The 22,225-nt window shown below is 40.6% G+C and overlaps 1 protein-coding gene across 4 annotated transcripts in view; it reads left to right on the forward strand.

Moving 5' to 3' along the window:
• Positions 1–22,225, forward strand: part of dio1 (iodothyronine deiodinase 1) — a 57,433-nt gene that overhangs the window by 4,406 nt on the left and 30,802 nt on the right. For 2 of the 4 annotated variants that reach the window (XM_043699632.2, XM_087990774.1), the window contains exons 3-4: positions 470–669; positions 9,651–11,233. In XM_043699632.2, coding sequence (XP_043555567.1) covers positions 470–669; positions 9,651–9,752 — 302 coding nt within the window. In that variant the 3' untranslated portion in view covers positions 9,753–11,233. Of the gene's footprint in view, positions 1–469; positions 670–8,546; positions 9,597–9,650; positions 11,234–22,225 lie in introns of those variants that run through there. The other 2 variants (XM_087990773.1, XM_087990772.1) reach the window with 2 other exon arrangements.

Consider the following 22,225-nt stretch of genomic DNA (forward strand, 5'->3'; position numbering starts at 1 on the left):
CCTATTGACTAAATACTGCACACGAGAGATGAATTCCATGAGAAAATATAAAGCAAAGCCTGGTGTTACCTGTACCACTGCTTCCTTAATTGCTTTATAGACCCTTCAGTCCATGCCACCCATAATCCCAAGTTAAAGTACTCCCACCTGCCTGTGCTTGGCCCATATCCTTCCAAATATTTCTTATTCATGTATTTATCCAGATGTCCTTTAACACTATCAATCATTATGGTCTCCAGTGGAATGTACTCAGGCCTTTACCTAGATTTTGTTTAAACAGATTAAATGTAATATGTTTTGCTTTCTCTCTACGTAAATAGAGTCTGGTGTTTTGTCTTCTGTCAAGCTTGACTAGTTCTACTCATTCCCAATTTGAAAAGTTGCAGTTTTCCATATCATTTACAGCAAAATGACAGGTATGATACAATCTTTTCAATTTTTGCCCGAGTTTCTATTTTTTTATTTCTAGATGGCTGGGCTTTCAAAAACAACGTGGATATCAAACAGCATCAGAGTTTAAGTGAGCGATTGGATTCAGCAAGGCTATTGCTAAATGAGAAGGCACAATGTCCAGTGGTAGTGGACACTATGGATAATACATCTTGTGTCAAATATGCAGCTATGCCAGAAAGACTCTATGTGGTGCTCAATGGCAAAGTCATTTACAAGGTATCTGGTATTTTGACATTCATGATGAAATCCATGTCTATTTAAACATTTCACCTCATTTCTCTATTTTGAGTTGATATATTCTTTCTACTGAAACCTTGGAACACAATGATTAATTTCACTTTCAGCCATCTGCTTTTTCTGAAGAAGCCTATTCCTACTGGGTTACAATTCTGCATGTGCGTGGTTCTCCAATAATTCAGTTCAAAGCTGCCTTAATGTAATTACTGTACTCTGGTCTTGCTATGCTTTCAGTCTCTCTCTTCCTCAGTCATAGCATTATTTTCAATCTTTTTAAAAGAAATAGTATGCTCATAATGGTGTTTATTTACCGAACTCCCACGACTTTAAAAAAAAAAACAGCTTGGGACCTGGCTTGTTCTTTGCACCTATTGCTTGAATCAAGTATCATGTATTCAGACAAATGAGTTAGATTACGATAATATGTGGTAAATGGAAGAAAATAAATGAATTAACAGAACAAATAAATGTTCATCGGTATGATATTCTGACCGTTATGAAGACATATTACAAAGAGAGCAAAGCTGGTAATTAAATATTCTGGAGTGTGTGACTTTTTGAAAGGACAGGTAGGAAGGAAAGAATGATGGGGTAGATTTGTTAGTATGGAATTGAATAAGCATGCTAGCAAGAAATGATCTTAGAAAGTAAATTACAGAATCTGTAAGAGTGGAAATGAAAAATAAGGGGAAAATTGCAGTGCTGGGAGTAGTCTGTAGGGCCCTAACAGTAGCTCTACTGTTAGACAGAGAAAATAAATCTGAAGGTAATGAAGACATGTGAAAAAGATGTACATTAATCGTATGTGACCTTTCATGTGGATTGTGAAAATCAAACTGGCAGGGGTAGCCATAAGGAAGCATTCAGTGTATTCGGGAGAGTTTCTTAGAGCAACATGTTGTGAATCCAACCAGAATCAGGTCATTTTGAGTCTGGTAATATGTAATAAAGCAAATGAAGTAAATTACCTCAGAATAAAATATCTCTTAGGAAACGGTGACCATAATATGGTAAAGTTTTGCATTCAGTTTGAGAGTGAGAAACGTTTGGAAACAACCATGGCAAACGTAAATAAGATAATTTCAAAGGAATGAAGGCAGAGATTTAACAGAAAAGATGCTTGATGAACAATAGCAGATATTTAAGAAAACAGTTTGACTCAGTAAAGAGAAATCCCATTTAGGAAAAATGATACTAGGGAGGGAATAAACCAATTGAGGTTAGACATGTCGATGGACAGATAGTGTCGAGGAAGTCTGAATGCAACAGAGGGTTAACAAGCTAGGAGAGCAAAGAAACGAAAAATGTAATATAATGTGAGAATGTGTGAAGTTATGCACTTTGATAGGAAAAATAGAGGTGTAGACAATGTCTAAATTGGGAAAAGCTTTGGAAATCTGAAGCACAAAGGGTCTTGGGTTACTAGATCAGGATTCTCAAGGTTAACATGCAGGTTCACTTGGCAATTAGGAGACCAAATGCCATGTTAACATTCATTTTTGAGAGGGCTAGGATACAAGAGCAGTGTTGTACTGCTGAGACTGGAGAAGGCTGAGTACAAACTGTATTTAGAATATTGTTTTGGGTCACCAGTCTAAGGAAGAATGTGTAGCATTGGAGGGGGTCCAGAGGAGGTTTTCAAGAATGAAGGGCTTGTCCTATGAGGATAAATCTGGACCCTATGGAGTTTAGAAGGATGAGGGGCGATCTCATTGAATCTTACAGAATACTGAGTGACCTGGATAGAGTGGACATGCAAAAGATGTTTTTGCTAGTAGAAGACTCTAGAACCCAAGGGCACAACCTCAGACTGTAGAGCTGACCCTTCAAACTGACAGAAATTTCTACAGCCAGAGGGTGGTGAATCTGTGGAACAGGTTGCTGCTGAAGGTTGTGGAGGCCAAGTTGTTTAAGACAGGTTCTTCATTAGTAAATGCTCTGTTATTACATTCTTTATAATTGGTCACTGGAAAGATGTTAAAACCAATGTCAAGGAGATACAGTCTACTAGATTAGATGGAATTGCAGTTGACAAAGAGGAAGTTTTAGCAATTTTGTAAGATCTGACAACACAAGGCCCCTAGGCCGAATGGGATTTATCCTCTGATTCTTTGGGACGCCAGGGAGGAGATTGCAGAACCTTTGACTTAGATCTTTATCTAGTGCCAAAAGACTGGAGGATAGCAAATGTTGTTCCCTTGTTCAAGGAGGGGAGTCGGGACAACCCTGGTAATTATAAGCCAGTGTGCCTTACTTCAGTTGTGGGTAAGGTATTGGAAAAGGTTGTGAGAGAGAGGATTTATAATCATCTCAAAAGGAATAACTTGATTTGGGATAGTCAACAGGGTTTTGTGAAGTGTAGGTCGTGCCCAACTAACGTTTTGAGAAGGTGACAAAACAGGTTGAAGGTTGATGTGGTGTATATGGACTTTGGTAAGGTGTTTGATAAGGTTCTGCATGGTAGGCTATTGCACAAAATATGGAGTTTCATAATTGAAGCGAATTGGATCAGAAATTGGCTAGCTGAAAGAAGACTGGGTGGTGGTTGATGGAAAATGTTCATCCTGGAGCTCAGTTACCAGTGGTGTGCCACAAGGATCTGTTTTGGGGCTACTGCTGTTTGTCATTTTTATAAATGATCTGGATGTTGACGTACAAGGGTGTGTTAATAAATTTGCAGATGACACTAAGCTAGGCAGCATTGTGGATAGTGCCAAAGGATGTTGTGGGTTACAGAGGGACATAGATAATATGCAGAGCTGGCAAATGGAGTTTAATTGGGCAAAGTGAGGTAGTTCACTTCGGAAGAAGCAACAGGAATGCAGATGACTGGACTAATGGTAAAATTCTTGGCAGTGTAAATGAACAGAGAAATTTGTGTCCAGGTGCATAAATCCCTGAAATTTGCCACCCATGTTGATAGAGGTGTGTTGGTGTTTATCGGTAGGGGGATTGAGTTTCAGAGGCACATGGTCATGCTTCAGCTGTAGAAGACATTGGTAAGGCCACATCTGGAGTATTATGTACAGTTCTTGTCACCAAATCATAAGAAGGATGTGGAAGCTTTGGAAAGGGTTTAGAGGAGACTCACTAGGATGTCGCCTGGTATGGAAGGAAGGTCTTACAAGGAAAGGCTGCAGGAACTGAGGCTGTTTTTGTTGGAGAGAAGAAGGTTGAGAGGTGACTTAATCAAGATGTATAAGATAATCAGAGGGTTAGATTGGGTGGACAGTGAGAGCCTTTTTCCGAGGATGGTGAAGGCTAATGTGAAGGGCTGTTGCTTTAAATTGAGGGGTGATAGATTTAGGACAGATATCAAGCAATAGTAGGGGCATGGAACGGCCTGCCTAAACCATCAGTAGACTCGCTGACGTTAGGGGCATTTAAATGGGCATTGGACATACATATGGATAGTAATGAAACGGTGTTGGCTAGATGGGCATCAGATTAATTTCACAGGTCGGCGCAACATGGAAGGCCAAAGGGCCTGTACTACGCTGCAACGTTCCATGTTCTATGAATCGAGAGAGATGGCAGGAGAATGAAGTTGAGAAACATATCAGCCACGGTGGAGAAGGCCTAATTCTGCTCTTATATCTTATGGTCTTCTAGTTAACCAAGAAAGTTAAGGATTGTATCAAATTTGAAAGGAAAAAAATCAATGTTACAAAAGACTACTGATAAACTAGAGGATTGGGAAAGTTTTAAAAACCAACAAAAGATCGTCAAAAAAGGGAGAACATAACAGGGCAAATGAATAAGTAACAAAAACACAATAAGAGCTGCTTCAATTAGATAGAAAGGAAGAGAGACGCCAAAGTAAACAAAGGCTCCGAAGAAAAGGTGGTTGGGCAAATAATGGGGAACCAAAAAAATGACAAGTTGAATAGATAGCTTTTGCATCAGTCTTCATGATGGAGGATACCAATATCATTCAAAAAATACTAATCAAGGGGAAAAATGGGGAGAAAATTACTATCGGTGAGGAAAAGTACTGGGGAACCTAATGGGACTAAATGCCCATGTCCCTTGGACATCCTAGAATACTGAAGGCAATAGCTAAAGATTACATTCCTTTATTACTGTACACTCTTTCTTCTTCACTTGCCTTCCCATTTATTTTTGTCATCTACAGGCTTGACAAAACATTCATTTTCCCTTATTCATAGAGAGGAACCTCAATTATCTGAATTTCAGATAATCGGAAGATCTCAGGATCCCAATAGAAACATTATTATCAAAGAGGTGTCAGCAACACTGATCGCATCTTTTGTTTACAATGATTAAAAGTGAATTCGGCTTACTGAACTGCTGCCAAGAACAGTCCTGGACATTGATGGGAGCCCAGGCAACGTCTCCAAATGACTGATCTCCTGTCCCCACCCTCTTGTGGGGGTGTGCTGGGGGAGGGGTGGCAGGGGGCTGTTGCGCCGTGTGCTGCTGCCTAGTCTCCTGAACGGGGAGCGGACTTGGTAAGTGCTCACTCTGTCAATCCCCATTGAAGTGAAGCAACAGCAGGGAGAGACTTCAGCAATGCTGCGGGTCCCTTCCAAACAAGTGTCTGCTCCGAAACAAACCTTGAGACAGAGAGGGTGAGCAAGGCAGACAGCGAGAGAAAAAAGGAAACTTCAGAAAACCCCAAGCCCCAGAGGAGAGCCATTGAATCAGTTATCCGAATAATCAATTATCAGAACTGAATACTGCCTGCCCATCTCATTCGGATAATAGAGGTTCCTCTGCATATTGTAAAGCTACAGTGATATTGAATGCATTAGTAATCTTCTAAGAATCCTTAGATTCTACTAAGTCCTAGAGATTTGGAAAACTGCCAATGTAACGTCTTCATTCAAGAACGAAGACAAAAAGAAAGTACAGGCCAGTTAGCTTAATATCTGTTATTGGGAAAATTTTAAGAATCCATTATAAAGTGTGTAATAGAAATGCATCATAAACAAGCAGTTGTCATATTTCATGAAGGGTCAAAGTGTAGCGCTGGAAAAACAGCAGGTCAGGCAGCATCCAAGGAGCAGGAGAGCCGATGTTTCGGGCAACATCCCTTCATCAGGAATGTGGAGGGTGGAAGGGGGTTAAGAGATAAATAGGAGGACGGGGATGAGGGTTGGGCAAGGTAGCTGGAATGGCGATAGGTAAATGCAGATGGGGGGGTGATAACTGTAGGTCAGAGGGGAGGATGAAGCAGACAGGTAGGACAGTTCAAGAGGGTGCTGCCAAGTTGGAGGGTTGGATCTGGAATGAGGAGGGGTGCCAAGGAAACTGGTGAAGTCAGCATTAATGCCGTGTGGTTGGAGGGTGCCAAGGTGGAAGATGAGGTGTTCTTCTTCCAGTGTTCAGGTGGCTTGGATTTGGCAGTGGTGGAGGCCCAAGTCTTGCCTGTCCTTGGCGGAGTGGGACGGGGAGTTGAAGTTGTCAGCCACAGGGCGGTGGGATTATTTGGTGCATGTGTCCCAGAGATGTTTCCTGGAATGTTCATGAAGGGAAAATAATACATGACAAATGTATCAAAATTCTTTGAGGAGGTAACATTTAGGATTAATAAGGGTGAACTATTTGACCTAATATATTTAGATTCCCAAAATGGATTTAGTAGGGTATCGCCTATAAGGCTACAGATGAAGGTCCATGGTGTTGGTGTTGGCATGGACAGAGGATAGGCGAAGTAATAGAAAAGAGAATTGTGATAAGTGGGTATTATTATTATAATGGCAACTTGGAACTAAAGGATTTGCTAAATGGATCTATGCTGGGACAATTATTTACAATACATGAGGGAAATGAATGTCCTATTATTTTTGTCAGACATAAGTGGGGAGGCAAGTGGTGAGGAGAAGAAGGTAGGGATGAAGACAAGTTGAGTGAGTGGACAAAAACTTGGCAGATGGATTATAATGTAGAAATATGTGAAGTTATGCACCTTGGTAACAAGATGAGAAGAGTGTGTATTATTTAAATGGAGAAAGCACAGATATGGGATCCATCATGTAAGAATCACAAAGTTAAACATGTTTACTATGCAACAGGGCAGGCAAATGGAATGTTGGCCATTATTTCAAAGTGAGCAGAGTTTAAAAATAGGGAAGTCTTGCTCAAATTATGCAAAATACTAGTCAGTCTATACCTGGGATACTGTGAACAGTTTTGGTTCATTTAGCTAAGGAAATGGTATTGGAAATAATCTAGAGATGTTCACTAGGTTAATCCTAGGTTTGGAAGAATTTTCTTGCATTAGGTTGGGCATGTCCTATTTGGACTTGGAATGAGCGCTGACCTAAGATACTTAGGGGTGTTGACTGGGTAAGTGTGGTGAGGTTGCTTTCACCTTTATAGGAGTCTAAGACTAGAGGGTACAATCTCAGAAGGGAGTTGTCTGTTCTAGGACCAATGAAGAATTTCTTTTCTTGAGAGTTGTAATATGTGGAATTCTTTACCAGAGAACTATTGAAATTTGGTTATTAAGAATATTCAAAGCTGAGATAGACATATTTTTGAATTAGTCAGAGAGTGGTGCTGGAAAAGCAGCAGGTCAGGCAGCATCCAAGGAGCAGGATAATTGATGTTTTGGGCATAAGTTTCCTGATGAAGGGCTTATACGCAAAACATCGATTCTCCTGCTTCTTGGATGCTGCCTGGCCTGCTGTGCTTTTCCAGCACCACACTCTCAATGCTGATCTCCAGCATCTGCAGTCCTCACTTCCTCCTAGATGTTTAATTAGGAAGGCAATCCGGGGTTATGACGATAGGAAAGTGAAGTTGAGCATTACCAGATGAGTAATGATCCCATTGAATTGTGGAACAGACTTGATGGGCCAAATAGCCTATTTCTGCACCTATGCCAATGGTCTTAATTTGATTGCTGCTTTTTAAAATATCTAACCAATCAGGAGAAGATGTACAGAATGCCAGAGATGCTCATGAGGCCTGAGGTTTTGAGCTATGCAGATCAAAGCTGTTGGAATAATTTGAAGACAACTTGGGTAAATTTATAAGCAAATTTGTGGGTTTAATTTTCTGAATTATTGAATATTGTGCTAGAGATAATTCTGAAGAATTAATATTTGAAGTAAAGTAGAAATTTTGTTTCTTGTCTGAAGAGAAATTGAAATGGGGCAGCATGGTGGCTCAGTGGTTAGCACTGCTGCTTCAGTGCTAGGCACCTGGGTTAGATTTTAGCCTCAGGCGACTGTGCAAACTCCACACAGACTTTCTCCCTGTCTCTGCATGTGTTTCCTCCCACTATCCAAAGATGTGTAGGTTAGGTGAACTGGCCATGCTAATTTGCCCATAGTGTTCAGAATGTGTAGGTTATGTTCAATAGTCAGGAGTAAATGTCGAGTAATAGGGTAGGGGAATGGGTCTAGATGGGATACTCTTTGGAGGGTCGATGTGGACTTGTTGGGCCAAAGGGATTCAAAGAATGTGGTGCAGAGTTGTCTATTTTGTTTAAAATTGTTTCTACTCTGTTCTTTTCTCAATCAATGGTTAAAAAAGAATCAGTTCAACAGTTGCAACACAGATGAGAAACAGTGGAGATTTTATTGTAAAATTTTCCATTAAGTTGGCATTTGACCTTCAGCCCAGGTTCAGTAATATCAGTCTAATTAAACTATGAAATAAAATGTAAAACAGTGAATGACAAAAGGGCTGGTGGTAAAGCTTCCTTGTGGAACTAGATATTCCCCCACATAATGAGAATGAGAAACCTATCACTGAGTGGACACAGCTAAGTTTATGAATACTACTGACCATAACAATTGTTTTGATGCATCTGTATGCGAGAATACATTGTGGTATTATCACTAGACTAATAAGAGACCCAGGTTCAAATCCTGCCATTGCAGATGGTGGAATCTGAATTCAATAAAGATCTCTAAGTCTGTTAGAAAGTGAGGACTGCAGTTGCCTGATGAAGAGCTTGTGCTCGAAACACTGACTCTCCTGCTCCTTGGATGCTGCCTGACCAGCTGTGCTTTTCCAGCACCACACTCTTCGACACTTAAGAGTCTGATACCAACCATGAAAACATTGTCGATTGTCAGAAAAACCTATCTGGGTGACTATCCTCGTTTTGGAGAAGGAAATCTACCACCCTTGCCTGGTCTACATGCACCTGCAGACCCACAACAATGTGGTTGACTCTCAACTGCCCTATTGCCAATTAGGAATGGTCCTTAAATGCTGATACAGTATTTAATACAGCAATAAATAGTGACATCCTCACCTCATGAATAAAAAGGATGGTCACATTGCTGTTCCTGAAGGCAAGTACATGACTCATTGCTGATTGATTTTGATCCATTTTATTGTGGTTTTTACCTCCTTTTTTCAGTAGTAGTTTATAAATGCCTTCCACTCCTTTGGCAGGATAAGGAAGTAGGTCCCAAATCCAGCTCTAGCCGAATGCAATTAAACCCTTGTTGTTAATGTTATTGTATTCTGAAACACATGCTAGCCATCAATCTAATATGGCCCAACATAAGGACTGACCAGAACTAACCAAATTTATTAATATATCATTTGTTTTGATCATTTTTAATTTAGAATTTTATTGTGAAGGATAACATAAGCTTAAAGGAACATGGGGAAAAAAACGCAAGCAGTATTTTGGTTTGTTTTTTTATAGGAGAAAGTGAGGACTGCAGATGGGCTTATGCCCGAAACGTCAATTCTCCTGCTCCTCAGATGCTGCCTGGCCTGTTGTGTTTTTCCAGTACCACACTTTTCAACTTTGTGTTTTATACTCCTGACTCTGAATGGAGCAGAATAATCGCAGTTGTACAATCTCATGGATGAGAAAGTTAGAAAGGGAGAGTAGAGTATGTTATGAAGAAAGGGAGTAGAGTTTGTTAAACCTGGGTCACAAACAAAGTTGATGTATCATCGTCTTTGGCAGAGATTCTGTTAATTCATCCGCCTAACTAATTTTCTTTCTTTTTGTTTTTCAGGGTGGAAGGGGGTCTTGGGGATATCAACTTGAAGAAGTACGATTACTTTTACAAAATCTAAATAAAAACTCTGGTGGAACCACACTCAGCAGGAAGCTTTGAGATGGTTTTCATTGGCACTCTTAAATGCAAACAAATGATATAATACAAGCAAATCAAATAAGGGTCTTTCCATATTTATAATTTCCTTAAAACTCGCACAACACCAGGTTATAGTCCAACAGGTTTAATTGGAAGCACCAGCTTTCGGAGCGCCGCTCCTTCTGGTGATTGTGGAGGACACAATTGTAAGACACAGAATTTATAGTAAAAGTTTACTGTGTGGTGTAACTAAAATTATACATTGAAAAATACCTTGATTGTTTGTTAAGTCTCTCCCCTGTTGGAATGACCATGATTATTTCACTTCTTTCATATGTAAATCACAAAACGTTTTAAAAAGTTACATTCTCAGGTTAGCTGTAACAATTGCTGTCAGCCAGATGAGATGTTGAAGGTGTTAGCCCCCTGTGTTCTGTTGTGTGTGCCATAATGTTTAGACTGCTTCTAATCTAAGAAGAGTTAACAGAGTCTTACATGGATTCATGCAGTTTTTGAGCAAAGCTCAATGTAACTCTGCAAGTACAAATTCACCCCACAAGTGTGTGTGTGTGTGTGTGGGGGGGGGGGGGGGGTTGAGTGTCTGTGAGGAGAAAGTGTGTATGTGTGTAAGTGTAAAGGGGTCTAAATCTGAGATTGTGTATGTGTGTGTGGTGCAATGGTGGTCACCTGTAGTGTGACAAGAAGTTGAGGTCCTCCCTATGGGTACCGAACTTAGCTATCAGCCTCTGCTAGGCCACTTTTCACTGCTTCCTGTCCCGGTCAGACTTGGAGGATGGTCATTCCAAGGTCGAATGTCCTGGACCGCTGAAATGTTCCCCAACTGGGAGGAAACACTCCTGTCTGTTTGTTGTGCGGTGTCCATTCATCCATTGCCTTAGCCTCTGTTTGGTTTCACCAATGTACCATGCCTCACGGTATCCTTCCCTGCAGCACGTGAGATAGACGATGTTGGCTGAGTCACATGAGTACCTGCCACGTACATAGTGGGAGGTGTCCCTACGTGTAATGGTGGTATCCATGTCCACACTCTGACATGTCTTGCAGTGCCTACCGTGACAGGGTTGTATGGAGTTGTCCTGAAAGCTGGGCTGTTTGCTACAAACATTGATTTATTTGAGGTTTGGTGGTTGTTTAAGACATAGCAAAAGTTTACACTGTAATGGGGCGGGGAGGGGGGGAGGAAGGGGAAGGGCTTGGCGAGATGCTGATCCTCATTGATGATGTCTTGCAGTTTGTGAAGAACATGGCGTAGTTTTTCAGCTCCTACTGGACAACGAACGGTACCCTGTCGGTTGCAGCACAAGTCTTTCTCCTGAGGTGGTCATTACGGTTCCTTGCTGTGGCCCGTTGGAACTGGCGGTCGATGAGTTGAGCATCGTACCCCGTTCTTATGAGGGCATCCCTGAGTACTTCCTGAGTACAGACATACACACTCCCACCCTCTCACAGACTTATACCCTTTTTGTCTTCTTCTCCCCCCCCCCCCCCCGCTTCTTCCCCCCCCCCCCCCCCCCCCCCCCCCCCGCCGCTTCTCCTCCCCCCCTCGCTTCTCCTCCTCCCCCCCTTGCTTGCTTCTCCTCCCCCCCCCCTTGCTTCTCCTCCCCCCTCCTCGCTTCTCCCCCCCCCCCCCCCGCATTCCGTAAAGACCACTCCCTCCGTGACTCCCTCGTCAGATCCACACCCTCCACCAACCCAACCTCCACTCCCGGCACCTTCCCCTGCAACCGCAGGAGGTGCAAGACTTGCGCCCACACCTCCCCCCTCACCTCCCTCCAAGGCCCCAAAGGAAACTTCCATATCCGCCACAGATTCACCTGAACCTCCACACACATCATCTATTGCATCCTCTGCACCCGATGTGGCCTCCTCTATATTGGGGAGACAGGCCGGCTACTTGCGGACCGTTTCAGAGAACACCTCAGGGGCACCCGGACCAACCAACCCAACCACCCTGTGGCTCAACACTTCAACTCCCCCTCCCACTCCACCAAGGATATGCAGGTCTTTGGACTCCTCCATCGCCAGACCACAACAACACGACGGTTGGAGGAAGAGCGCCTCATCTTCCGCCTAGGAACCCTCCAACCACAAGGGATGAACTTGGATTTCACCAGTTTCCTCATTTCCCCTCCCCCCACCTTGTCTCCGTCAAATCCATCGAATTCAGCACCACCTTCCTAACCTGAAATCTTCTTCCTGACCTCTCCGCCCCCACCCCAGTCTGACCTATCACGCTCACCTTGACCTCTTTCCACCTATCACATTTCCGACGCCCCTCCCCCAAGTCCCTCCTCCCTACCTTTTATCTTAGCCTGCTGGACAAACTTTCCTCATTCCTGAAGAAGGGCTTATGCCTGAAACGTCGATTCTCCTGTTCCCTGGATGCTGCCTGACCTGCGCTTTTCCAGCAACACATTTTCAATAATTGTTACAGCCAACCTGCGAATGTAACTTTTTAAAAAGTTGGTCCACCCCATCCATGCTGACCAGATATCCCAACCCAATCTAGTCCCACCTGCTGCTACCTGGTCCATATCCCTCTAAACCCTGCCTTTTATGTACGCATCCAGATGCTTTTTAAATGTTACAATTGTACCAGCCTCCACCACTTCCTCTGGCAGCTCATTCCAAACACGTACCGCCCTTTGCATGAAAACGTTGCCCCTTGGGTCTCTTTTATATCTTTCCCCTCTCACTCTAACCCTATGCCCCCTAGTCCTGGACTACCTGACCCCAGTGAAAAGTCTTTGTCTATTTATCCTATCCTATCATAATTATGTAAACTTCTATAAGATCACCCATCAGCCTCATACGCTCCAGGGAAAACATCCCCAGCCTGTTCGGCCTCTCCCAATTGCTCAAATCCTCCAATTCTGGCAACATCCTTGTAAATCTTTTCTGAACCCTTTCAAGTTTCACAACATCTTTCCGAAGGAGACCAGAATTGCACGCAATATTCCAACAGTGGCCTAACCAATGTCCTGTACAACCGCAACATGACCTCCCAACTCCTGTACTCAATACTCTAACCAATAAAGGAAAGCATACCAAACGCCGCCTTCACTATCCTCTCTACCTGCGATTCCACTTTCAAACTCCAAATCTTGTGATTTACATATGAAAGAAGTAAAACTATCATGGTCATGAGAGATTTAACAAACAATCAAGGTATTTTTAATGTATAATTTCAGTTACATCACTCAGTAAACATTTGCTATGTCTTACAATTGTGTACTCCGCAACCACCTGATGTAGGAGCAGTGCTTCCAGTTAAACCTGTTGGACTATAACCTGCTGTTGTGATTTTTAACTTTGTACATCCTAGTCCAACACCAGCATCTCCAAATTATAACTTCCTTAGATTTAAGTTGTTAACTGTGATGTGATGATCTGAATATGGAAGAAAAACAACTTCGTGTAATGCTTATTTATTTTCATTTATTTCAGATAACTGAAAATTGTAATGTCATTATCCTTACAAATCATTGTAATCGCATTTGAAAGATAGGATTTTACATTCCACAATTTTTTTTTTGGGGGGGGGTTAATTGCACTAGCAGCGGCAGGGTAGAAGACAAATAAAAAAATACTGAACACTGTATGTAGTACTCTTAAAACATTCAGCAATGACAGTGTTAAAAACATTTGCCAAAGTGCAGCCTTTTTCCAAAATGAACAAGGTTCATGGATTCTTGCAAATTGTAGTCCTTAAATACTGTCCCTTGGTCTTGTTTTACTATGTAAATCAAAGGTTAGAGTGGGCTTTTCAGATTTATAAGTGACAGTCCATCTGTAATCCTTCCTATTCTCTTCTGTGTTCTTTTCAAGCAGATCAAAATGATTTTTGTTTTTTGTGGAAGCACATGTAGCAATCACTTAAACGTGGTAGCATTTTTATACTGAAAAATTTCCCAAATTAATCAGATTTGATAATAGACATTGGTTCGATCCACTTGTTCAGTTTACAGAACCATGTATTATATCCAAAAGGGATGTGTAGTTCATGTTCAGGAACTTAGTATAAAAATCAATGATCTCACTTTTAATGTTGCATCATTAGTGTGCAGTTATGATTTCTGTGCAGTTATATCTTCAATGAGTACCTAATATGATTATTTTAAGAGCTGGAAACTTTGTATTTCCAATGTGATTTCTTAACTCATTTAGTTCAGCATTAATTCTTCTAGTTGCAATATTTCTGATTTGTTACAGTAAACAGACAAGATATAAGGCAAGTACTCAAAAGGGTTATTAAGAATCAAAATTAGAGAATACTTGTACATTTGTTTTTGAAGTTATAAAAATAGCATAGTAAACAGCTTCACAAAATTGACTAATTTGACCAACTCTACAATGCAACAAGTGGCAAAATTATAGTTGTAGCAAGTATTACTGAAAAATAATTAAATAATCTTAATATCCTCGTTAGTGGGAATTAAATCAGATTGAACAAATTGGTAAAATTTAAATATTTAGCAGTATGCCACTTCAGACAGGATTGGGTAGTTATCACTTTTTTAATAATATTGAGGTTTTATTTTGGGTAAAGTATCACCAATATTTCCCATGAAAATATTAGTTCCTTGACAGGATTTAGTGAAATTGGTTGCACCATAATTATTGATATCTAATCCTTCCAGCTGGGAAAATAAGACAAGTATTTGTAGAATTTTAACAATGTTTAAAATTCTAAACAGCAAAGTAAATCAATTTTCGCTAAGATCTGAAGTATTGATATTCTCTGCTTTTCAACTTTCCAGCATGAAAATCATGTGAACTTAATATGTCACTTTGCCCTATTTGTCAAGATCTATAGCATATAGTCACAGTAGGTGCATGGTTTTAGCTATATTGTTTATGAAGCTTACAGTCAAAACCCAGGGAAAGCTGAGGGCTGATGTTCTGAAATGTAGCTAAAAGTGTGTAACTCTGGGAGGCAATGGCCTTTAGTATTATCGCTGGACTGTTGATCCAAAGACCCAGATGATGTTCTGGGAACGTGTGTTTGAATGCTGATGTGGCAGATAGTGGATTTTTAAATCAATTAAAAGAAAATTGGAATTAAGAGTCAAGTGATGATCATTAATCCAGTGTCGATTATTGTGAAAAGCCCATCTAGTTCACTAATGTCCTGTTCGAGAAGGAAACTGCTCTCCTTACCTGGTCTGGCCTACATGTGACTCCTGTTCCACAGCAATGTGGTTGACTCTTTGTGATGAAAGGGCTTGTGCTTGATTCTCCTGTTCCTCTACTGTCTGACCGGCTGTGCTTTTCCAGCACCTCACACTCTAGTCTGATCTCCAGCATCTGCAGTCCTCACTTTCTCCCTGAATCTTAAATGCAATTAGGGATGGGCAAAAAATGCTGCTGAGCCAGCGACATGTTCAAAAACAAGAATTAATAAACTAAGATGATGATTTACAATCTGTACTATTAAATGATTACGGCTTAACAAGTTTTTTGAAAGTTTTTACTCCCTTAAGCGGAAAAATACAATTTAACTAACTAATTCCCTTTCAGGTAATGGTCCACATGGTTTTAATATCCAAGTCATAACTAGAAGTAAATTGACATGCCTTCATTCTAAAGATTGAAAATTTCTCCCTGTATTGGTTCAAACGTCAGAATGACCATTAAATAAGGGCCGTGGAATGGTAGAATGATGTAAGAGACTGGACAGTAATAAAGCACTTTGCAAATACTGACAGTAGGTCCAGAAGTGACTTATGTCAGAGAATGATCACGTACCAGAGAAAGACCCTTCAACAGTGTAAGAGGAAGATCTTGCACTGGTTCTGATGGTTCATTCAGATGTTAACCAAGTACTTTCAGGAGTTAACAATGAAGATTGTAGAGACTTACAAAACCAAAATAATTTATTCACAACAATAACAATCCAACATGTATGGTTTATAACAAATATACTGCAGAAGTATGTACACTAGGTAAATTTTCTCAACATCAGTGTTCCATATAAAGTCTTGTTAATAGTGTGCAATGTAGACTCGGGCATCTTCCTCTGCACCTTCCACTGTAACCTTGTGCACTGACACAGTGATCAAAACCAGACTTTATGACTAATCATAGATGTGTAGCTCTAGTTCCATCCTGCTATATAGAGAATATAATTTGTTAATTCTCATTCCTTTTTTTAAAAAGGTAAGCACACTGCTAAGTTAAAATACAATTTTCTAGATTCTATGATGATATAATGTGATTCCTTAACTCATGTCACTGGACTCATAAGCCAGGATACCAGGCTTAATGTTCTGGGTTTGAATGGCACCTTGGCAGATTGTGAAATTTAAATTCAATAAAAAGCTAGCCTAATGGTAACCATGTAACCGCTGTCAATTGCTGACAGAAATTTGGTTCACTCATGGCCGTTTGAGAAGAAAATCTGTCCTTGACTGGTCCACAAGTGACTCTGGATCCACAGTAATATGGTTGACTCTTACATGCCCTCTGGGGAATTAGGAATGAGCATAAAATACTGTCCTAGTCAGTGTTGTTCACATCTCGAGCATGAATTCAACAATAAACACAGATTGTCCATATCTAGTTGCCCTTAAAGTACTGCAGCTAACCTGGATCACTGCAATCCATAGGGGTAAGTAAACCCACAGAAAGGGAGCACTAAATATTTAACAACTATAATAGTGAAGGAATGGCAACATTCGTTCTAAGTCAGGATAATTATGGTCTGGGAGAGAATTTGCAGGTGGTAGTGGTTCTCCCACGTGTTTGCTTTCCTTGGTATAAGTAGTAGAGGTTGCAGGTTTGGAACGTGCTATAAAAGGAGCTGCATTGCACCTTGTAGAAGGCACCCACTGGGTGGGATTGCCTTGCTCTTTATGTATAGGACATGTCTAGTAAATTTTCCACATATTTGGGTAAATGTCGGTGTTGTAGCTGAACTGGAACAGCTTAGCTACGGTGCGGCAAATTCTGAACTCTTCAATACTATTGCCAAAATGTTGTCCGGGCCCAGAACCTTTGCAGTATCCAGTGTCTCCAACCATTTCTAGATATCACGTGAAGTGAATCTACAGGTTTTTCCTTAAAAAATTTAAGATTTTTTACAAAATTACAAAAGTAATTCAAGCAAGTATAAACACCAATATAAAATTAAATACATAAGAAAAAAACAAGAAATAAATAATAACCAAAAAGAAAGAAAATAAAACCTAACTACTCGATCCTACAAACAACTAAAATGTAAAATAGAATATCATACATTCCTAGCAATAAACAACAAAATAATTAAATAACCAGATACATGCTCAAAATAGATTTACATCAAGTCATAATAAAACCCCTATTTATACGGATTCCTCCTCCCAGGGTTCCCCGAACCAGCCAGAACCATTACCACATCTAGACAAAAGCCCTGGACAGTATGGCAGACATACCTATGTCAATATAGGGCTGTCGTGTTTGATAAAATAATTTTGTTCTTTGGTGCACCATATTTGTGAGGAAGTCAAAGGAGATATATTCCATGATTAACCTGTGCCAGTTCGAAACTCCTGGAGGGCCTTCAGCTTCCCAATTCACTAAAATATTTTTCCTTGCACAAAAGGAAAGAGTGGTAAATAGTTTCTTCCTGTACACATCCAGGGAGGGAAAATCTGAAGGAGCCCAAAAGTAGGGACACAGAATCCAGTCTTATCTCCATACCCAAGATCTCTGTCAAGGCATTCGCTACTATTTCCCAATGCCTGCAGATCTTATGGCATGTCCATAGACAACGCATGAGAGCGCCAACTTCTATTTTACATTTAGGACACATTGGGGATGCTCCTGCCTTGATTTTGCAAGTCGTTCAGGTGCCATATGAGCCCTGTAGAGTTTCTTTAATTGAATAGCCTGAGTTCTATTACAAATAGAAATCTTTCTGGCATACTCCCAGATGTCCTCCCACATTCCTAAGCAGACTTTCAACCCTAATTCTTGATTCCAGGTTATAAATAATTGTTCCATGTCCTTCGATACCTTATATAATGAGTGATAAAGAGTACTGACTGAAGGGGGCTCCATCAGCCATAGCACTCTCCTTTCCCTATCCGATTTGTAGGGGTTAATTATCAGTGTGGTCTTCTTTTGTATATAGTCTCGTATTTGGAAATACCGAGAAAGGTCCCTGTTGGGCTCTCCAAACTTCTGGTGCAACTGCTCAAGGGACATCATGACCTCCCCATGGAACAGGTCTCCCAAGCAGGAGATACCTCTGGATTTTCAAGTTTTAAAAATAGCATCTATCATCCCTGGCTGAAATCCTGATGCACCCAGCATAGGCTTATAAGGGGAGGTTTTTTGCAGGTTACCCTCATCTTGTCGCATTATCCTCCAGGCTTTAATTGTATTTAATACAATAGGGTTTTTACAATAGTCCATAATAGCTCTCATCTTGTCCATAAATAAAATATTGATGAGGGGACATTTTGCTTGGGAGGTCTCAATATCTAACCAGATTGATTGTGGGTCACAAGAGACCCAATCAGCTACATAAGATAATAAAGAGCTCAATTGATACCTCCTAAAGTCTGGAAAGTCCAATCCTCCCCTTGCTTGTGGAAGCTGCAGCTTTTCTAATTTGATAAGGGGTTGTCTATGATTCCAAATAAAGGAGCCGAGCCAGCCGTAGAGATTACATAACACCAGTCTCAGCAGCATCGGGGGAGCATTCTCATAGGATGTAGAAGACGAGGTAGAATATTCATCTTAACTAGGGCTACTCTGCCTAACCAGGATATTGGGAGATCTCTCCAGCATTGAAGGTCCTGTCTTATTTTCTCTAATAAGTGCACAAAATTGGCTTTATACAGCTGACCAAATACTGGGGTGATAAAAATACCTAAGTACAAAAAACCTTCTAGTGACCACCGAAAGGGAAAGCAAGACCCATTCAGTAAATTTGATATATTGGCTAGACCTCCCAACGGCATGGCCTCAGATTTCACAAAATTGATTTTATAGCCTGAGAACATACCAAATAGATTGACCACTTGAATATCCGAGGCACGGATATCAAAGGATCACTTAAAAAGAGGAGGACATCATCTGTATATAGAGTGATTTTATGTTTGCCCGGTCCAACCCTCAGAGCCGTGATGTTAGGGTCAGTTCATATAGCTTCCGCTAATGGTTCAATTACTAGTGTGGGATATAGGTGAATTAATGTTATTTCTGCAATTATAAGTTCTGATACAGAGTAAATGAATTCACATTAGTTTGGGATTGTTTCGGCCGAGAGCTGAATTAGCAAGAATGAGGAAATATATAATCCATTAAAAATGATATGTCAGTATAAGACATGATTACAAAACAATGGTAGAAATACAGGCGCTAGATAAAATGCTGTGAAGAGAGGCCTGTATAAACAGTAGGTTTCCCACTTGTACAGAGACACAGGAACAAACCCCAATTAAAAGGGCTTAGTGATCAGATGCTGTGAGGAGCAGCGCAGATGGAGGGAGTAGATAATGGTAAGCAAAGGATGGGATGACGTCAAACAACCTTATGGGGGCCAGAGATAGGCACTTGTCACGGACAAGGCCGGATAAACAGAAGTTGTGGGATCAGTCTTAAGGAAATGAGTGACGTAAGCGGAGGACAATGAAATAAGAAAAAAATATGGGGATTCAAATTGTATAAATTTCGAGAGTTTGTTGGATTTGATGTGTATTTGTCATTGCCTTACCTGGCTTTAGACATTGCACCCACTTGCAAGTGTACAAATAAACGACACTACTGTTTCAGATTTTTGTCTCGGACTGAAATTATTGAAGTGAGTGAGCTTTGATTCTCACAATTGGGGGCTGTCCGGGATTTTCTTCCATCGCCGGGGGGAGTGGCTGGCCTTGGACACTGGGAAGACGCGTCCCGTTCCCCATTGAGGAGTAGTCTTGTGTCCCGGTTTGGTCTGCTCCCTTGGGCGACTGGTACGAATCCCACAAGAGAGACATCTGAATCAGACAGTGACGGGAGGTTGATAGACAATACGACAAAAAGGGGCCAGGCAACTCTGTGCACAGACCAAGGTAAGAAAATTGACTTTTAAGTATTGCCTTGGTGGCCGGGATTGAGTTTTAGTAGTTAATGAGGGTGTAACGAAGGAATTCAATATGGATTATGCTGTGGGTGAGGAAAAAGCCTCCGGGAAAACAAAGTAAGAAAAAGGCAATGGAAATGGAGGCGGGGTCCCTTACAACATACCTCCAGAAAGTCCTTTGGGCAGGATGTTGTGGAATTGGCAAAATAATACTTGTACAAGGGAGAAAGATGATTAAATATTGTTGCTTTGTATGGACTAAGGAATCCATTCTTCGTCCTGCTGTCTTCTGGCCAAAGTACAGATCGGACGAAGACTGGGTTTTTAAATATCTGAATTTATATGTCAATGTGCGAGAGAGAGAGAGAATGAAAAGAGCTGTACAGCTGGTAGGAAGTTTAACCCTTAGTGATTTGGTTTGAGTGAACATTTGTTTGTTGGTGATTGAATGTTTGTGTTTTATTCCCTGGAGCTTGAGTTCCAGGACTGTTTTGAATCTGATTTTTATTATGGAAACTTAACATGATTTCTTTTAAGGTTAGGGATTCTATCGAGATTATGAAGAAAAAAAAAAGAATGGTAACTCCTGTTCTTTTTACAGATCATGACTGCCTTACTATCAGTTTCTAACTAATCTCTTTTATCTTTACATAAAAGTGATTTATGGAGGACAGTTGAAGTTTCAGTTCAACATTAGATTGTAGTAAAAACAAAATTCTATGGTTAATATCTGTGACCTTGGATTCAGCCATTGTTCATGCATTAGAAGTTTTTTTTTAAACTTGAACAGACAAATTCTTTTAAGGCAGCTCTGATTATTTTACGACTTATAGTATTGTAATTGAGCAATGATTGGTCAGGACTATTTAAGAAAACTAATTTGGATTTAAATTAAAGAACTAAAACTGGGTAATTACAGTGAATTTCAAAATTGGGAACTGTATGCATTTTGCATTTTAAATATTAAATACTGAAGAAATTAATGTAAATATATAAATATATTTATAAGTTAGGAACCGGCTTTAAAGGTTAGTCAAGCATGAATTGATGAATTGGTGTTTGAAGTTATGGGGAGCTAGAAATATTGCAATATTTCTTTAAAAAAAAAGGGAAGAACGTAACGACTTATCCCCTTCGGGAGGTACCCATAGGGGACAAAGAGATTGGGTTTGTAAGTGCCCCCCTCACAAGTGGGGAGGTCAGAACATTTAAAAAGGAAATGAAGGTCCTGGTTGAGGATCCGGTGGGGTTGTCTGAACAAATTGATCAATTTCTGGGGCCCAGTCTGTATGCCTGGGCTGAGTTAATGTCTATTTTGAATATACTATTTACTGGGGAAGAAAGGGGACTTATACGAGGAGCTGCCATTAAAATATGGGACAGGGAACACCCGATTGGAAATGGGGATGCTGGACAGGGAGAGGTGAAGTTTCCCCTCAGAGACCCCCAGTGGGAAAACCAAAACCCGGAGCATAGAGAAGAAATGAGGGAATTGAAAGACCTGATTCTAAAAGGAATAAGAGAGGCAGTTCCGAAGTCACAGAATTTGACTAAAGCCTTTGAAGTTAGACAGGAGAAAGATGAGACTCCCTCAGCTTTCTTGCTAAGATTAAGGGACTCAATGCGGAAATATTCTGGAATGAACCCTGAGGACCCAGTGGCACAGGGTCTTTTGAAAGTACATTTTGTGACAAAAGCATGGCCAGACATACAGAGAAAGATATAGAAGATAGAAGGGTGGAGTGAAAAACCATTAGATGAATTGTTGAGAGAGGCACAGAAAGTGTTTGTAAAGAGGGAGAATGAGAGACAAAAAAGAAAAAGGGGAAAATGGAAGGGGGTAGTGGTTTCTATCCTTACTTCCCTGATAGTAGTAGTCGGGGTATTGGTGGCCATTGGCTGTTGTATCAAACCCTGTATACGAGGGCTCACCCAAAGACTGATTGAAACAGCCTTGATGAAACAGATGCCCCTAAGAGGGACTCAGACAGAGGAACTTTATCGACTAAATAATGAGGAGATGAGTGAAACCAAGATGGATGAAATCTCTGGAATGATGCTTGCGAATTTCGGGAACGATGTTTAAAAAAAAATGCAGAAGATAACAAATGGTAATTAAAAAGAAAAAGGGGAAATTGTGGGATATAGGTGAATTAATGTTATTTCTGCAATTATAAGTTCTGATATAGAGTAAATGAATTCACATTAGTTTGGGATTGTTTCGGCCGAGAGCTGAATTAGCAAGAATGAGGAAATATATAATCCGTTAAAAATGATATGTCAGCATGAGATGTGATTACAAAACAATGGTAGAAATACAGGCACTAGATAAAATGCTGTGAAGAGAGGCCTGTATAAACAGTAGGTTTCCCACTTGTACAGAGACACAGGAACAACCCCAATTTAAAGGGCTTAGTGA

Source organism: Chiloscyllium plagiosum, unplaced genomic scaffold (genome assembly GCF_037043375.1).
Source record: "Chiloscyllium plagiosum isolate Xiang-an unplaced genomic scaffold, Cpla_swu_hap1 HiC_scaffold_9, whole genome shotgun sequence".
In the NCBI taxonomy this organism is placed as follows: domain Eukaryota; kingdom Metazoa; phylum Chordata; class Chondrichthyes; order Orectolobiformes; family Hemiscylliidae; genus Chiloscyllium; species Chiloscyllium plagiosum.